Source organism: Aotus nancymaae, unplaced genomic scaffold (genome assembly GCF_030222135.1).
Source record: "Aotus nancymaae isolate 86718 unplaced genomic scaffold, 86718_ANA_hifiasm-v0.15.2.pri h1tg000062l, whole genome shotgun sequence".
Taxonomy (NCBI): domain Eukaryota; kingdom Metazoa; phylum Chordata; class Mammalia; order Primates; family Aotidae; genus Aotus; species Aotus nancymaae.
This window is the reverse complement of record NW_026988476.1, coordinates 34,985,062-35,001,550: the sequence shown is the minus strand read 5'-3', so window position 1 is coordinate 35,001,550 and position 16,489 is coordinate 34,985,062. Positions and strand designations below refer to the sequence as shown.

The following is a 16,489-nucleotide window of genomic DNA, read 5'->3' as shown; positions in this document are numbered from 1 at the left end:
TTGGGAGTCCTGCTCACTTTTGCCTATCCATAGAAAGATGATGTCTTGAAATTCCATCTTCTGCAGGTACGTGCACCACGTCCGTTAAATGGCTGGCCAATCCGTGTTGAGAGACCCAGGCACGTTAGGTAAGAGCTAGCGTGGGGCCTGGTGGTGATGATAGGTAGCTGAAACATATGACCACTGTCAACAATATTCATTATGTCTAAGGACTAAAAACATGCATGCTTAAGATTATGGGTGAAAAATTATGAAGAGAGAATAAACCCTCAATAGCAAGAGAACAAGAAGAAAACCTCAAGCTTTTTGAATGAGTTCAAGTTTTCGGGTCAGATGACCTAAACCCTCAGAAACGGCAAAAGCCTATAGACAAGACTTTTGAGCAGTTACAGACAACAGTGTAGACCTTGCCAGAAGGCTGAACATGTGCAAGTGTTCTCATATTACACAGGGGTCAGAGAGAGACATTCTGACACTAACCCCTTAGTAAATAGGCTATTAATCCCTTGCAAAATTCTAGGCTCAACTACTAAATAGACATTTCATAGTAATTTTTTAAAAGATTATCCAGGCATGGTAGTGTGTGCCTGTAATCCCAGCTACTCAGGAGGCTGAGACAGATAGTTTGAACCCAAGAGTTCAAGGCTGCAGTGAGCTGTGATCTCGGCACTGCACTCCAGCCTGGGCAACAGAGCAAGGCTCTCTGAAGAGAAGAGGGGAGAGGATGGGGCAGGGAGGGGAGGAGAGGGGAGGGGAGGGGGATGGGAGGGAGGAAAGTGGAAAGGGAGGGAGGAAAGAGGGGAAGGGAGGGAAGAAGGAAGGAAGAGAAAGAGAAAGAAACGGGTAAAGGAAGAAAGAAAGAGAGAGAAAGAGAGGAAAGAAGGAAGAAAGGGAGGGAGGGAGGGAGGGAAGGGGCACCAACGCAGGTTCACAGATGATAAGCCTGCTGCTTTCAATCAGCGATCAACAGTCAAGATCTGCTGGCATATAGTAAATAATAAATTTATCATTTTCCTTTTTATGTATTCTTTTAAAAATAACAGCAACATGTATTGATTATTTGCTGCGTGCTAGGTGCTGTTTTAAGTGCTTCATATTTCACTCATTTAACACTCACAACAACTTGATAAGGTAGCTAGGTACTATTATTATTACTCTTATTTTACAAATGAAGAAACAGACACAATTTGCTCACAAATATTTACTGAGCACCTTCTACGTGCCAGATATTGTGCTAGGTCCTGGGCATGAAACAATGAAGAAGAAGGATACACTGTCTGCTCCTCAGGAACTCCATCTAGTAAGTGAGACAGGCATTACAAGATAATCACACAAATTATTACTAAATCACAGAATGCTGTGATGGCATGTCAAGGGGTAACCTGACCTAGTCTGGGAAGTCAAGGAAGGCTTGCCTGAAGGAGTCATATCAAAGCTGAAGATGAATAGGAGCTAGCAAGAGGTAGAGGTGGAAGCAGCATGTGCAAATGTCCTGGAGTTAGAAAAAGGCTGAGGCATTTGAGGAAATAACAGGCCAGTATGGCATGAGCAGGAACAAGAGGAGAATAGAATCAGGTTAAGTCTGGAGAAGGAGCCAGGGCCGGTCTACACAGAGCCTTGAGATGTGTTTCAGACAAACACACCCCTGGATCAGGGAAGAGTCAGAGACACACTGAGTCTAGGTTTCAGCAATGCCTTCAGCTCAGTCTTTCACCTAGTGAATAAGGTGGGAAAGTATAAATTAAGAATGGAATGGACCAGACACAGTGGCTCACGCCTATAACCCCAACACTTTGGGAGGCTGAGGTGGGTGGATCACCTAAGGTCAGGAGTTCGAGACCAGCCTAACCAACATGGCAAAACCCTATCTCTACTAAAAACACAAAAATTAGCTGGGTGTGGTGGTACACACCTATAATCCCAGCTACTGGGGAGGCTGAAGCAGGAGAATCACTTGAACCCGGGAAGCAGAGGTTGCAGTGAGCCAAGATCGCACCACTGCACTCCAGCCTGGGCAACAGAGTGAAATTCCATTCAAAAACAAAAAAAAAGCAGAATGAAACGATTTGGTCAATTGAATAATATTTGCTAAAGAATGTTGATTAATTTTGTGCAATCTAAAAAAGAGCTCTAGGGACATGTTACAGAATTAAAACCTTGAACTTATATGAAACCATCTGTGAATAAGAGACAGGAAAAATTGCTAATGGAGTGACAGTCATAAATCCAAAAGACACAGATAGGTTGGGAAGATGAACTAAAACCAGCAAGATGATTTCTCACATGAGATGTTACACACTGATTTCTGATATCTGGCTATGAAGTAGTTTTGCTTCACAAAATCTTGGAAGAGAGTCCCACTACATTGCACCAACTTCTTCTCTAGCCCTAAAACAAGGCACTACAGCTTTCCTAAGTGTCCAGTCTTAAGAGTAATAGGTAGGACGCGGCAGTGAGAACACCTGCCAGCACCTGTCATTCCCAAGAGATGAGTAAAGTATACAGTCCTTGAGATGAGCATGCACCCAACCACAGAGGACTCTAAAGCTCTTCCTGTAGCTTGAAGGTATCCAAACAATCAGACAGGCCCTACTGTACCAAAGAGATGGTGTGTGTGATACAAGAGAGGTCTCCTGACCTGTGTGCAGGACACTGGCAATGTAAAAGAGCCACTAAGCTCAACCTTGTGAACTGAGAACAATCTTGAGTGTAATTCAGTCCAGTCTCCTGGAAACACTGAGCAAAATAAGGAAGTTCTGAACTATTAACGGGGCAAAAGCCATATATAATTTTTTAACTTTTTAATTAAAATAAACATATATGCAGATATGTATTTGCTTATATATATTCATTTCTGCCTTTAGGTAAAATCAATTACAACTGCACTTTTTCAGGATGGGGGAAGCCTGACTTGATCATGGGTCATGTGAAAAGGGCCCAGAGATGTGCACTGACCTCAAGCCCAGCATGAATCAGCACCGTGGTAACTGTCACTAAAAAGGCAAATGCTAACAGGCAGCATGCGCTATGGGAGACAATGGCTCCACTCTATTCTGGGCTGTTCTATAAAGTTCCTTCTCTTCCAGGCACCTCTTTCATGCAGCACTAACAAGCCAGATGGTGTCCAAAGCAGAATAAAGAGGGTGCTGGAAGGACTGGAAACCATGAAATGTGAGGAGGAATTGAGGGACATGAGGATGGGGGGATACATCTACCTAAAGAGAAAATGTACATAAAACAGAAGAGCCACCTTCAAATAGCTGAAGGATTTCTCCACAGAAAACAGAGAAGACATTCTTCTCTCATACACGGACAAAACAAAGAAGAAAAGTATTAAGAAAGTATTAAGTATATTAAAAAGAACAACATCCTGGGTGTCCAAGACAGAACACAAAAAAGGTTACAGGAAGGTGGATTCTGGCTCAGTAAAGACAGAACTTTCATATAACCCACCTGTCTAAAAATATGAAGACCTAACTTATCAGAGAACTCCTTGGTCATGGACTATGTAAATACCAACCTATTTTAACTTTAATCCCCCACCTCCATGTGCCCCAATACCAATTAGCTCCAAATCAGCTCTATTTCTTTCCATGAATAGCCATCCTATTCTAACATACTGTATAATTTACTTATTATGTCTATTGTTGATTGTATGTTCTCCCTGACTAGAATATAGTATCCAGTTCAGTAAGGAATTTTGTCTGTTTTTGTTCATTCATGTATTCTTAATGCCTAAAACTGCATCTAGCTTATAGTAGATGCTTAATAAATATTTGTGGAATGAATGAATGAATGAAGGCCAGAAAGCCAAGGATCATAAATGCATACAGCAGGTACTCTTTTTTATTTTTTTTTTTGAGACAAAGTCTTGCTCTGTCACCCAAGATGGAGTGCAGTGACACAGTCACAGCTCACTATAGCCTTGAATTCCTGCACTCAAGTGATCCTCCCACCTCAGCCTCCCAAGTAGCTAGAACCACAGGCACACACCACCACACCTAGCTAATTTTTTTAATGTTTTTGTAGAGACAAGTTCTATGTTGCTTAGGCTGGCCTTGACCTCCTGGGCCCAAGTGATCCGCCTACCTCAGCCTCCCAAGGTGTTGGGATTACAGGCATGAGCTACCACGCTCAGTCAAAGCAGGTACTCTTGATCAGGGTCCAGGGAAAAGCTACAGAAAATCTCTGGACTCCCTAAAAGCAAATGCAAAATCTAGTACATATGTGCATTTTTCTAGAGAGGGCTTTCATCGGGCACCCAGAAAGATCCATGACCCAAAAAAAGCTTAAGAATGCCTCAGCAGGCCAGGCATGATGGCTCACTCCTATAATCCCAACATTTTGGGAGACTGAGGCAGGGGTATCACTTGAGGTCAGGAGTTCAAGCCAGCCAGGCCAACATGGTAAAAACTCATCTGCACCAAAAAATACAACAATTATCCAGGCATGGCTACACGTGCCTGTAGTCCCCGCTACTGGAGAGGCTGAGGTGGGAGAATAGCTTGAATTTGGCAGGTGGAGGTTGCAGTGAGCCGAGATTGAGCCACTGCACTTCAGCCTGGGTGACAAAGTGAGACTCTGTCTCAAAATAAAGAATGTCTCAGCAGATGAATCTCTGTTGGAGGGAAGGTTTGGACTTGAAAACATTTTAGATCCTCACCAACTCTGACTTTACAATTCTGTGAAAATGCCAGAGTCACCAATTGAGGGGAGAAGGCACAGAGGATTAGACCAATAACACCCTGGGAGCCCAAAAACCACAGGAGCCTGGAACAGGTCAGAGCACCGTGGCTGCCCTGCCTGCCCCTGTCCTGGGCTCAGCAGCAGGTAAGGGAAAGGAAGCTGCAGATGGCTTCTGAGCAGCTCTTCCACCATCCTGCTCTTATCACCTCATTCAAACATGGGGCCGCAGCTGCTGAAAAGCTTTGACCCCTGAGAGGTGAGGGTGGGAGACTTCTAAAGGGTGCTGAGCAGTTGTGAGCCTCAAGCTTTGGCAACAATTCTCCTTAATGCTGGCATGAACCTCAGAGTCCCAGGATTTCCCTACAGTTCTGGCAGAGCGCCCCCTAGGGTGGATGGATAGATATTTTTCCAGCATCCTATTGCTCTGGGAGGCTAGGCGTCAAGAGAAAATCCGGTTGCTTCAAAAAAATAGAAAGAGGAAAGTGCTTGCTATTGTAACATGTAGCAACATATGAACAAATGGTTCAATAAACATTCAGGTGAAAGATACTATACTAAGCAATCGGGTGTACAGTGGGTGTTCAACAAATACTCATCTTAGTTATTTATTAACTCAACATCACTCAGTCCTTCCATCTATCCTCCACTTACCACATACCCTGCCATCTTGTGCAGTATTCAACACACATACGTACATACATACACATGCATAGATACACTGCTTTTTCAACACAAGGCTATCCAGTTTAAGATGCTTGCATATTGGGCCAGGTGTGGTGGCTCACACCTATAATCCCAGCACTTTGGGAGGCCAAGGCGGGCAGATCACAAGGTCAGGAGTTCAAGACCAGCCTGGCCAATATAGTGAAACCCTATCTTTACTAAAAATACAAAAATTAGCTGGGCGTGGTGGCACACATCTGTAATCCCAGCTACTTGGGAGGCTGAGACAGGAGAATCACTTGAACCCGGGAGGCAGAGGTTGCAGTGAACCAAGATCGCGCCACTACACTCCAGCCTGGGTGACAGAGTGAGACTCCATCTCAAAACACACACACACACACACACACACATGTTAAAAAAAAAAAAAGATGGTTGCATATTAATACAAGCCCTCAGATTAACAAAAAATCCCAAGGCCCCAGTAGTTACCTCCTTGCCGTTGTCTGTGTGAATGCAGTTCTTGTCTGGGTTCAACTCAACCACTCTAGCTTTGATCCACTCTACACCAGATGGAATCACACTCGCTGTGGGACGGCCAGAGGAGGACAGTTGTTTGACACCAGCACCCACCAGTGTCCAGATGGGCTGGTAGAAATGTCTCTAAAAAACAAAGTATTTGAAGATTTATTGCAATTTGATGCTGACAGCATAAACTAGATTCTCTCAATTACTCCCTCGTGACACTTAGAGCATTGTATGGAAATGTCTCCACAAAGTTAGCTCCCCCTATTAGACGTCTCCTATTATGGGGAGCTCTGAAGGATGGTCATTCAACACAAGAATTCTTCCAAGAACATTGAAAAAGCTATAAACTATCTTTAGTGACAACTGCATTATTTATCGCTGAAAGTTGGTTTGGTGTTTAAAATGTACATGTTATATACACATGCATATCCATTCATGTATCATGGGTACTTTATGTGAACAAATATTTTAAAAATCAAGCCTGGAGGCCCAAATATGGTTCCTCAGGAGCATGTGGAGACAGTGGCAAGTCTGGAAAGTTTACAGCCACTTCCAGGGATCCTCTAAACTTCATTAACTTCCAATTGTTTTTCCTAAGCCCAGTGAGGGCTGTGTTTACTGATCAGCTCTTCTTCTGCTTCTCAGAGACTCAGAGATTTCACACCCAAAGACAATACGTACCAGATCCTACTCTACAATGCAATGCATACTCAAACTTTCATTATTTTCTGGAGTTTTCTTGCTTCAGATGGTCCATTCTTTTTTCTACAGAGTCTCGCCCTATCACTCAGGCTGGAGTACAGTGGTGTGATCTCAGCTCACTGCAACCTCCACCTCCTAGGTTCAGGTGATTCTCTTACCTCAACCTCCCAAGTAACTGTGCCATCACACCTGGCTAATTTTTGCATTTTTAGTACAGATGGGGTTTCACCATGTTGCCTAGGCTGATCTTGACTTCCTGACCTCAGGTAATCTGCCCGCCTCAGCCTCCCAAAGTGCTGGGATTACAGGCGTGAGCCACCGTGCCCAGCAACAGACAGTCCATTCTTGATCTAAGTTAGCGTGAAAGTTCCGGACATAGGGGCAAAGGGCAGACTTGTTTAATGGCCTCTAAGAATTCCAATCCACTTAGAGTAGACTGGGGACCAAGAGCTCTCAATGTTGCTAAAATGCCTCAAAGTGGCTGGCTAGCATTGCCAAAACCCACAGAGAGGTGAAGAGGACACCAGGAATGACTTTGCAATCTCTCTACAATCAATAATATGATCCAAGAGGAGGGAGAGTTCTCCAGTTATAAGAGCTCATCACTGGCCAGTTTATCTTGAACAGCAAGAGGAGCAAAAACACAAGCTCAGATTTTATTTTTAGACTATGAACATCAGCTTCAGCTATCACTAAACCAGACTCAGCAGGGAAAGTACCAAGCCTGGGGCTCTGGCAGCTCCTTCCAGAAATTCCCATCCTGCACTTCCTCACAGGGCAGGACAAACTTGATTTTGGCCACCGAATTGTGCCCAGCTCCCAGAAGAGCCAGTCTCCTTACAAAGAGAAGCCCGACTGGAGACCTGCCCATGCATTGGCTAAAATACAACATACACCGGAAAGAGGGTCCACCTGATACAGCTCTCAGACCACTGCCATGTAAGTGATGTTCCTGAATTGAAGAGATGCCGCTTTAAAAAGGAAAATGATAGAGACTGCCCCCAAGTTTCCTCTCAAATCATGGCCCTGGGTAACATTATCCCCTCCTGGGAACGAGTCTTGGAAAGGAGTATGCCTTCTTTGTCGTGTCCTGCCTCTGAAACAGGCATCTGATCCACTTTGCTTTTTCCTCCCAAGGACACAGCTCCCAACCGGTACATGCCTAGTTCCATGGGAAGCATTAGGCAAACCACCACAACCCTTGAAGACTTTTCTGAAGCTTCTGGACAATCTTAACATGTTTTTTGTGAGCCACTGCCTTACTCAGTGTTCCCTCCTAGTGCCAGCTACCTTTTCTCCCTTATAATCTGCCCTTGCATTTAAATTTCTAAGCCCACTGACAGCTTTTCAGAGGTCTCCCGGCTCCACAGCTCATCCTCCCTTCTACAGAAGGATACAGATGGGAAAGTGCAGCAGCCGTTGATTTTCCTCTGGGCAGGAGGGTGGCATCGGGGGAATGTCGTGGGTTGAACTGTGTCTCTCTCAAAGAAGGATGTTAATGTTCTAACCCGAGTACCCGGGAATGTGACCTTATTCGGAAATAGGGTCTTTGCAAATGTAATCGAATTAAGATGAGGTCATTCTTGAATTGAGTGTGCCATAAATCCAGTGACTGGTGGCTTTATAGGAGGGTCGTATGAAGACACAGGGACACAGAGAACATCCTGTGAAGATGGAGGCAGAGAAGGGAGTGGCACAGCTGTAAGCCAGGGAGTGGCAAGGATTTCAGGCTAAACACCAGAAGCTGGGGAAGAGGCATGAGACAAATTCCCCTGTCCATCCCTCTCACCCAGGCTGCAGAGGGAGCGTGGCCTTGCCCATAGCTTGGCTTCAAACTCCTAGTCTCCAGAACCGTGAGGGAATAAATGTCTGTTGTTTCAAACCACCCAATTTGTAGTGATTTGTTATGGCAGCCCTAAGAAACTAATAGAGAACACTAAAAGCCAAGAGATCTGTCCTCCCTCTCTCCTTCCCTCCACTTTCTCCCAGTCCTTTTGGATGGGCTGCTTTCTGTGCCCAGGAGAAGCACTAATGTGGGCACATGAAGACCCACTGCTTGATAGTCATGCCCAACCCCGGAACACACACACACACATATACACACACACACGTGCACACACACCCAGACACTCAAAAAGGGAGGCTTACCTCACTGGGCTCAACAATGGCCACATTCTCTGCACCCACTTTCCTCTTCATGCGGGCGGCCATGGTGATCCCACCACTGCCCCCACCCAGCACCAGCACCTCGTAATGGTTCCTGGCTGCGTGGCTGGCCCCTGTGTGCAGCTGAAGGGGGCCGACCTGCTGAGTGCCCAACCTGAGCAGGCAGGCAAAGAGCTGGGCACGGGGCCCCGACACCACCGCCACCAGCGGCACCATCTTCAGGCAGGATCAGGCTGGAAGGGAAGAGACAGGGCTGTGAGTGCCAAGGTAGAAACTATGGTGTGACTGAAGTGTTTTCTTTCCAGGAGGAAGGGAGGCTGGCATCTGGCCCCTCCAGCTGGTCCCCATTCTCTCTCAAGACCACTTTCCCCACTGGCTATGGTCCCAAGGTCTCCCGAGAGCACCCATTTGGTAGCTATCAATGGGCTACGCTTTCCATTTCTCCCCTTCCTGCTACGTTCAGGACATCAAGGACTTTGTTTGGACCAGGTTCCCCAACTCTTTAAGTCCTTCCTAATAATCTGTCTGTGCTCATCCTTGTACATCCGTAAGATCTAGGGCACCATCTGGTTGTATCCAGCTGTGAGCCCATTCTCCACTGAGACACACTCCCCAATGCTTTCTTTGGGTTTTCAGTCCATTAAAATTGATACATAAGTCCACAAATAGAAACCTGCAACATTCCTTGCAGTAAAAGGCACCTGAGACCTTGCTGAAACAGAAACTGGCCAGCAAGAAACCCACCTTCTGCAACTCAGAGTGCCCACCAAGGCAATCAAGGCCTCAGCCCCCATCCAGAGGCCTCCTGGCTCTGCTCACCCAGGGACATACGATGTAATCAAATCACTAGCTACAGACACGCAGGTGAAGGCCCTCCACACCTCTAGCAATTTCAACCAGATGATTTTAGAAAGCCATAAAAGGAGCCCTGCCTGGTATCATAAAGTTGTATTTTATAGAAGGAATCTGCACATGCTGCTGACCAGTCTTTTATTACATCCAATTCAGTAAACAACTTCTCCTTAATAGTTCCTCCAAGAGACTCACTTTACCTTTAAGAAAACCTGTTTCTACTCTGAGCAGTTAATGCTTCGGCAGAGAGGAAATTAAGGCTTCTCCGAGAATGAACTTTGCTTTACCCCATGTACAAAGCTGGCCTGATGTCCAGGACCCCATTCACTTATAAAACTTGAGGGGCCCCAACTAATGATATCTCCCTCCTTGGGTATAACAGTGCCTCAAATCCTACCGCCAAGTCCAGTTCTTTGGGTTCAACACTGCTCCAAGAACCCTTTATTAAAATGCAAGTGTCCAGCTGGGGATTAACACTTCTAGCTGCTAAGGTTACTAACTTCTTAATGAAATGACTTAATTATATCATTTTGCCTCTGACTGGAGGAGAGAAAGGCTGCACAAGGGGATTAGAGAAAGCTGAGAGGGCAAAGGGGCTATAAAAAGAAGGAAAGGCCTTGGCGAGGGGGAAAAACGATAGGGAATGGAAAAGAGGAGCAGAGGAAACTTACCCTTTGACCCTGCATTTCCATTTCCAGGAATCTAATCCAAGGAAATAACCTCTAATACTGAAGAAGAAAAACCTTTACAAAGATGTTTCTCACAAATGTATTTACAATCCGGTCACCCCTCTGTTAATTAGTTTGTGGATTACAGCTACTTATGTCCTGGGCACAGAAAAAAAAACTGCAGGCTCCACACAGGCCAGGGAAGGCTCAGGTCACCACTTTAATACCGGGGCAGAGAACAATCTGAATATCAAAACAGTAGGGAAAGGTCAACTAAAATATGGAACACAAGATGATTTATGTAGTCTTTTAAAATTATGTTCATAAAGAATATATAGGCCGGGCATGGTGGCTTACACCTGTAATCCCAGCACTTTGGGAGGCCAACGCAGGCAGATCACCTGAGGTCAGCAGTTCAAGACCACCCTGGTCAACATGGTGAAACCCTGTATCTACTAAAAGTAGAAAACTTTTTAGCCAGGCATGGTGGTGTGCACCTAATCCCAGCTACTAGGGAGGCTGAGGCATGAGAATTGCTTGAACCCAGGAGGGAGAGGTTGCAGTGAGCCGAGATCATGCCACTGCACTCTAACCTGGGTGACAGAGTGAGGCTCTGTCTCAAAAAAAAAAATATATATATATACAAAATGTTTACATAGTGACCAGGATACAAATTAGAAATGCAATATTCTCTCAACTATGTAAGAGAAAATGTACTGAAAAAAACAAAGCCAAAATCTTAACACTGGTAAATGGTTTTCTCTGGGTTTTAGAATAACAAGTGATTTCAATTTCTTCTGCTTTTCTGTATTTTATAAAAGTCTCTACTATACACATTTTAGTTATGGATACTGGCTGGGCATAGTGGCTCATACCTGTAATCCCAGCACGTTAGGAGGCAGAGATGGGGGGATCACCTGAGCCCAGGAGTTTGAGACCAGCGTGGACAACATGAGGAAACCCATCAAAAAGAAAAATTAGCCAGGCATAGTGGTGCATGCCTGTAGTCCCAGCTACTAGAGAGGCTGAAGTGGAAGGATCGCCTGAGCCTGGGAGGTCAAGGCTGCAGTGATCCATAATTTCACCATTGTACTCCAGCCTGAGGACAAAGAGAGACCCTATCTCAAAGTAAGTAAATAAAATTAATATTATAAAATCTTCCTTTAGATGATAATAAACATTTACTAAGTCCTTTACATAAGCATTTAGCTTGTGAGTTACCATTTAACAGATGGTAAAACTAAGCAGATAGCAATTAAGTGACTCTCAAGGTTATACAGCCCATGAGTGGTGAACTGTGATTTGGACCCAGGTATTATGGTGTCAGAGCCTCTACTTTAAACCACTACACTATACTATCGCTATGATCTTTAGGACAATGTGTTTCAACAGCAACGAAACAATGCTTATGTGATAATGTTAAATGGGAAAAAAAATACATATATAATAGATACTTTCTACGACTTCCCAGAAAAGGGAAACCATTTTTCATGGTACTTATACCTAAATATTAGCAATGGTTTTGAGATGATTATAATTGATTTTTTTCCTCTTCTTTTTGCATACATTTCTCAAATTTTCTTTAATACACTATACATTGTAAATTTAAAAAATTACTCAGATTTTTTTAGATTGAAGAGAGGAAGAAATCATCAAGCAAGTTATTCTTGTTTCCTAGGGAGGAAGAAGGTATTTTATGGTGTGTACCCAGTCATCACTTCCTGTCTTTCTTTCTGAATGTTCACAGAATGATAGAATCACAGCAAAACTTCGCACTTTCCAGAAAAGGGAAATCCTGTTTTCATGGTTCTGACACTATATCTATCCCCATGGAAAGAGCCCCATAGACAGAGCCCCATGGGGCAGGGGCAGGGGCAGGGGGAGCAATCTAGGAAGAGGCCTGGCTAAGCTTCTGGTTTCCAGTTGCCCCGTCTGAGGTTATTTGGCCTCCTAGTGATACAAGAGCTAAGAGGAAATTACTTAGGCAGATAGTGAGGGTACTGAAGTCCTCGGTAAGGTTTTCCTTTTAATGAAAACCAGCCCCAAAACATTTTCCTGTCTAACAAAGAGCAGCCTGTGAAATCGAGCTGCAGACATAGATGCCAGCGGCTGTGACAATCACGTTCAAGACGGCAGCTCCATCTCCCCTTCTCTTTGTCAGCCATGGATACAGTAAGGAGCAAACCAGCGACAGCCACACAATCTTTTTTTTTAGACGGAGTGTCGCTCTGTCGCCAGGCTAGAATGCAATGGTGCCATCTTGGCTCACTGCAACCTCCACTTCCCGGGTTCAAGCAATTCTCCTGCCACAGCCTCCTGAGTAGCTGGGATTACAAGTGCACACCACCACACCCAGCTAAATTTGTATTATTAGTAGAGACAGGGTTTCACCATGTTGGCAAGGATGGTCTCGAACTCCTGACCTCAAGTAATCCACCACCTTAGCCTCCCAAAATGCTGGGATTACAGATGTGAGCCACTGAGCCCAGCCAGCCGCACACACAATCTTAACCAGAAAGCACAAAGAAAAAAAGAAAAAGAAAAAGGAGGGCCAGAGTAGATCACTTGAGGTCGGGAATTTGAGACTAGCGAGGCCAACATGTCAAAACCCCCTCTCTACTAAAAATACAAAAATTAGCAGGGCATGGTGTCACACGCTTGTAATCCCAGCTACTTGGGAGGCTGAGGCACGGGAATTGCTTGAACCCAGGAGGCAGAGGTTGCCGCGAGCTGAGATCATGCCACTGCACTCCAGCCTAGGCAACAGAATGAGACTGTGAAGAAGAAGGAGAGGAGGAGAGGAGGAGAGGAGGGGGGTGGAGGAGGAGGAGGAGGAATTATTAATTACCAATGATACAGGAGAATGCAGCCACTTCATTGCTACATTCTTACAAGATGAAACACACTTAAAAATCCAGGCTGGGTACAGTGGCTCATGCCTGTAATCCTCACTTTGAGAGGCCCAGGCGAGAGGAATGCTTGAGGCCAGGAGTTCAAGACCAGCCATGGCCAAGATGGCGAAACCCCATCTCTACCAAAAATACAAAAAAAAAGGTCCGGGTGCGGTGGCTCACACCTGTAATCCCAGCAGTTTGGGAGGCTGAGGCAGGTGGATTGCCTGAACTCAGGAATTGGAGACCAGCCTGGGCAACATGGTAAAACTCCGTCTCTAGTAAAATACAAAAAAATTAGCCAGGCATGGTAGCATGTGCCTGTAGTTCCAGCTACTCAGGAGGCTGAGGCAGAAGAATTGCTTGAACCCAGGAGTCAGAGGTTGCAGTGAGCCAAGATCAGGTCACTGCACTCCAGTCTAGATGACAGAGCAAGACTGCATCTCAAAAAAGAAAAAAGAAATTAGACGGGTGTGGTGGCACATGCCTGTAGTTCCAGCTAGCCTGGAGGCTGAGGTAGGAGGATGGTTTCAGTCCAGGGAGTGGAGGTTGCAATGAGCCAAGATCATGCCATTGCATTCCAGCCTGAGTGACAGAGCCAGACCCCATCACAAAGGATTAAAAAAAAATAGTCTGGGCACAGTAGCTCGTGCCTGTAACCCAGCACTTTGGGAGGCCAAGGCAGGTGGACCACTTTAGGTCAGGAGTTCAAGATCTGCCTGGCCGACATGGTGAAACCCCATCTCTAATAAAAATTTAAAAATTAGCTGGGTATGGTGGCACATGCCTGTAATCCCAGCTACTTGGGAGACTGAGGCAGGAGAATCTCTTGAATCCAGGAGGCACAGGCTGCAGTGAGCCAAGGTCATGCCACTGCACTCCAGCCTGGGTGACAGAGTAAAACTCTGTCTCAAAAAAAAAACAACAAAAAACATTGCCCATGTCCCACCTTCTCATCCGCCTTACTCCAGTAATTCTAAAAAGTGAGGCCAGGCGCGGTGGCTCATGCCTGTAATCCCAGCACTTTTGGAGGCCGAGGTGGGTGGATCACCTGAGGTCAGGAGTTTGAGACAAGCCTGGCCAACATGGTGAAACCCTGTCTGTACTAAAAGCACAAAAAAATTAGCTGGGCATGGTGGCAGATTCCTGTAATCCCAGCTACTTGGGAGGCTGAGGCAGGAGAATCAATCACTTGAATGTGGGAGGTGGAGACTGCAGTAAGCCAAGATTGCGCCACTGCACTCCAGTCTGGCAACAGAACGAGACTCTGTCTCAAAAAAAAAAGAAAAAGAAAAAGAAAATCAATAAATAAGGTAAATTAACTTTCACTTACCAAATGGCACATGCAATGTATTTTATAATTAAATAATATTATGCTTTTAAGTTAGATAAAAATTCCTCTATTAATTCTAAATTGATTTGAGTGCCTCCTTCAAAGGATCGGAACGAATGCTTTGATATGACTGCAGTCTAACTGGAGAAGAAAGTCCTGCTGATTGAAAGATAAGGCAGCTGACTGGGCATCCCCTACTTTCATCACCAGCCCCTGGTTCAAGACCCAGTCTGGACAAGTCTTTGGGACTTCATACCTTTCCACTGCAGCCCTTCCTGGACAAGCAATACAGTCTGACTGTGTCAAAAGCTTGCTAATCTTACATCACATGACGTGGTTTGTGAGCAGCTAGGGCACCTGGCAGAGTTCAAACTGAGCTGCTGGCTAAGTAAGAATTATTCAGATCGTTCTTAATGAAAGATCCGCCAAGCCAAGGGTTGTCATCAGCCCTTCAGCTATTTTTGCTTTTGAGGACATAGTGTGTCTTTGACTTCCAACTGTTTTCTCTCAAGCCTAGGCCAGGCTGGGCCCACTCTGCTTTCAGCTTCAATAACCACAGAGTCAACCTTTAACCGATCACCTTTGTAGAACACTTCCAAAATCAGAGAGAAAAACAGACAACAAAGAGTCTCCAGCTCTTGTCGCCCATCCTGTTCCTCCTGCCAGACCCAGCCCAAGCTGACTTACTATGAGCTGTCGGTACTGATCTCTATGGCTTCCAGTCTCAGGGCACGAGTGAGTACTACGTACACAGTACAGGTCAGGCTTACACCTGGTGCCCAGGTGGAGGGACTGCTGGAACACTCCTCCTCCTCAGCTACATCCTCCCACTTGGGTTTTCTGGGAGTATTTCATTAAGTCAGCTCTAATGCTATCATTAGTTATTTATGCCTCTTAAGTAAATATTTTCTTGTTTCAAATCCAGGAGATAGAATTTGGTAGGAAAACAATTATCACCGCAGTAAAAACTAACATTTATTGAGTGTTTACCAGTTGTACTCGTGCTGTCTCAAAGACTCCTCATAACTTTATAAATAGAACCCCCATTTTACAGATGATAAAATTGAGGGTTTGAGTAGAGGTAGAGAACTCACCTAAGGTCACACGACTAAGCAACGGAACTTAATTCAAACTAATAATTCAGGAAAATGCCTATAAACAGAAATTATTTTATTTTATTGTATTGTATTATTTTTGAGACAGTCTCGCTCTGTCACCCAGGCTAGAGCTCAGCAGCGTGATCTCCGCTCACTGCACCCTCCACCTCCCGGGCTTAAGTGATTCTCGTGCCTCAATCTCCCGAGTAGCTGGGATTACAGGTGCCCACAACCATGCCCAGTTAATTTTTCAACTTTCAGTAGAGGCAGGGTTTAACCACGTTGGCCAGGCCTGTCTCAAACTCCTGACCTCAAGTGATCTGCCAGCTTTGGCCTCCCAAAGTGCTGCAATTTACAGGCCTGAGCCACTGAGCGTGGCCCATGCTACTTTAAATTTGAAGGAAAATAAAATTCAAGCTGGGCACAGTGCCTCATGCCTGTAATCCCAGCACTTTGGGAGGCCGAGGCAGATGCACCGCTTGAGCTCAGGGGTGAGAGACCAGCCTGGTCAACAGGGCGAAACCCCATCTCTACTAAAAATACAAAAATTAGCCAGGCGTGGTGGCATGCTCCTGTAATCCCAGCTACTAGGGAGGCTGAGGCAGGAGAATCACTTGAACCCAGGAGGAGAAGGTCACAGTGAGTGGAGATTACCTCACTGCACTGCAGCCTGGGTGACAGAGCTAGACCCTGTCTCAAAAACAAACAAACAAAAAGTTAAAGTGGCTTGGTTGAATCCCATGGAGTAGGGTGGGAGGTGAGAGGGAATATATGTTTGTTTTGTTTTGTTTTGTCTTTCAGGCAGAGTCTCACACTGTCACTCAGGCTGGAGTGCAGTGGCATAATCTCCACCTCCCAGGTTCAAGCGATTCTCCTGCCTCATTCTCCTGAGTAGCTGGAATTACA

The 16,489-nt window shown here is 45.2% G+C and overlaps 1 protein-coding gene across 2 annotated transcripts in view; it reads right to left on the bottom strand.

The window, feature by feature from the left end:
* The window catches only part of SQOR (sulfide quinone oxidoreductase), a 51,422-nt gene that overhangs the window by 23,437 nt on the left and 11,496 nt on the right, over positions 1-16,489 (bottom strand). For both annotated transcript variants that reach the window (XM_064366012.1, XM_064366013.1), the window contains exons 2-3: positions 8,725-8,975; positions 5,839-6,009 (exon numbers count right to left, since the gene is read on the bottom strand). In XM_064366012.1, coding sequence (XP_064222082.1) covers positions 5,839-6,009; positions 8,725-8,958 — 405 coding nt within the window. In that variant the 5' untranslated portion in view covers positions 8,959-8,975. The remainder of the gene's footprint in view (positions 1-5,838; positions 6,010-8,724; positions 8,976-16,489) is intronic.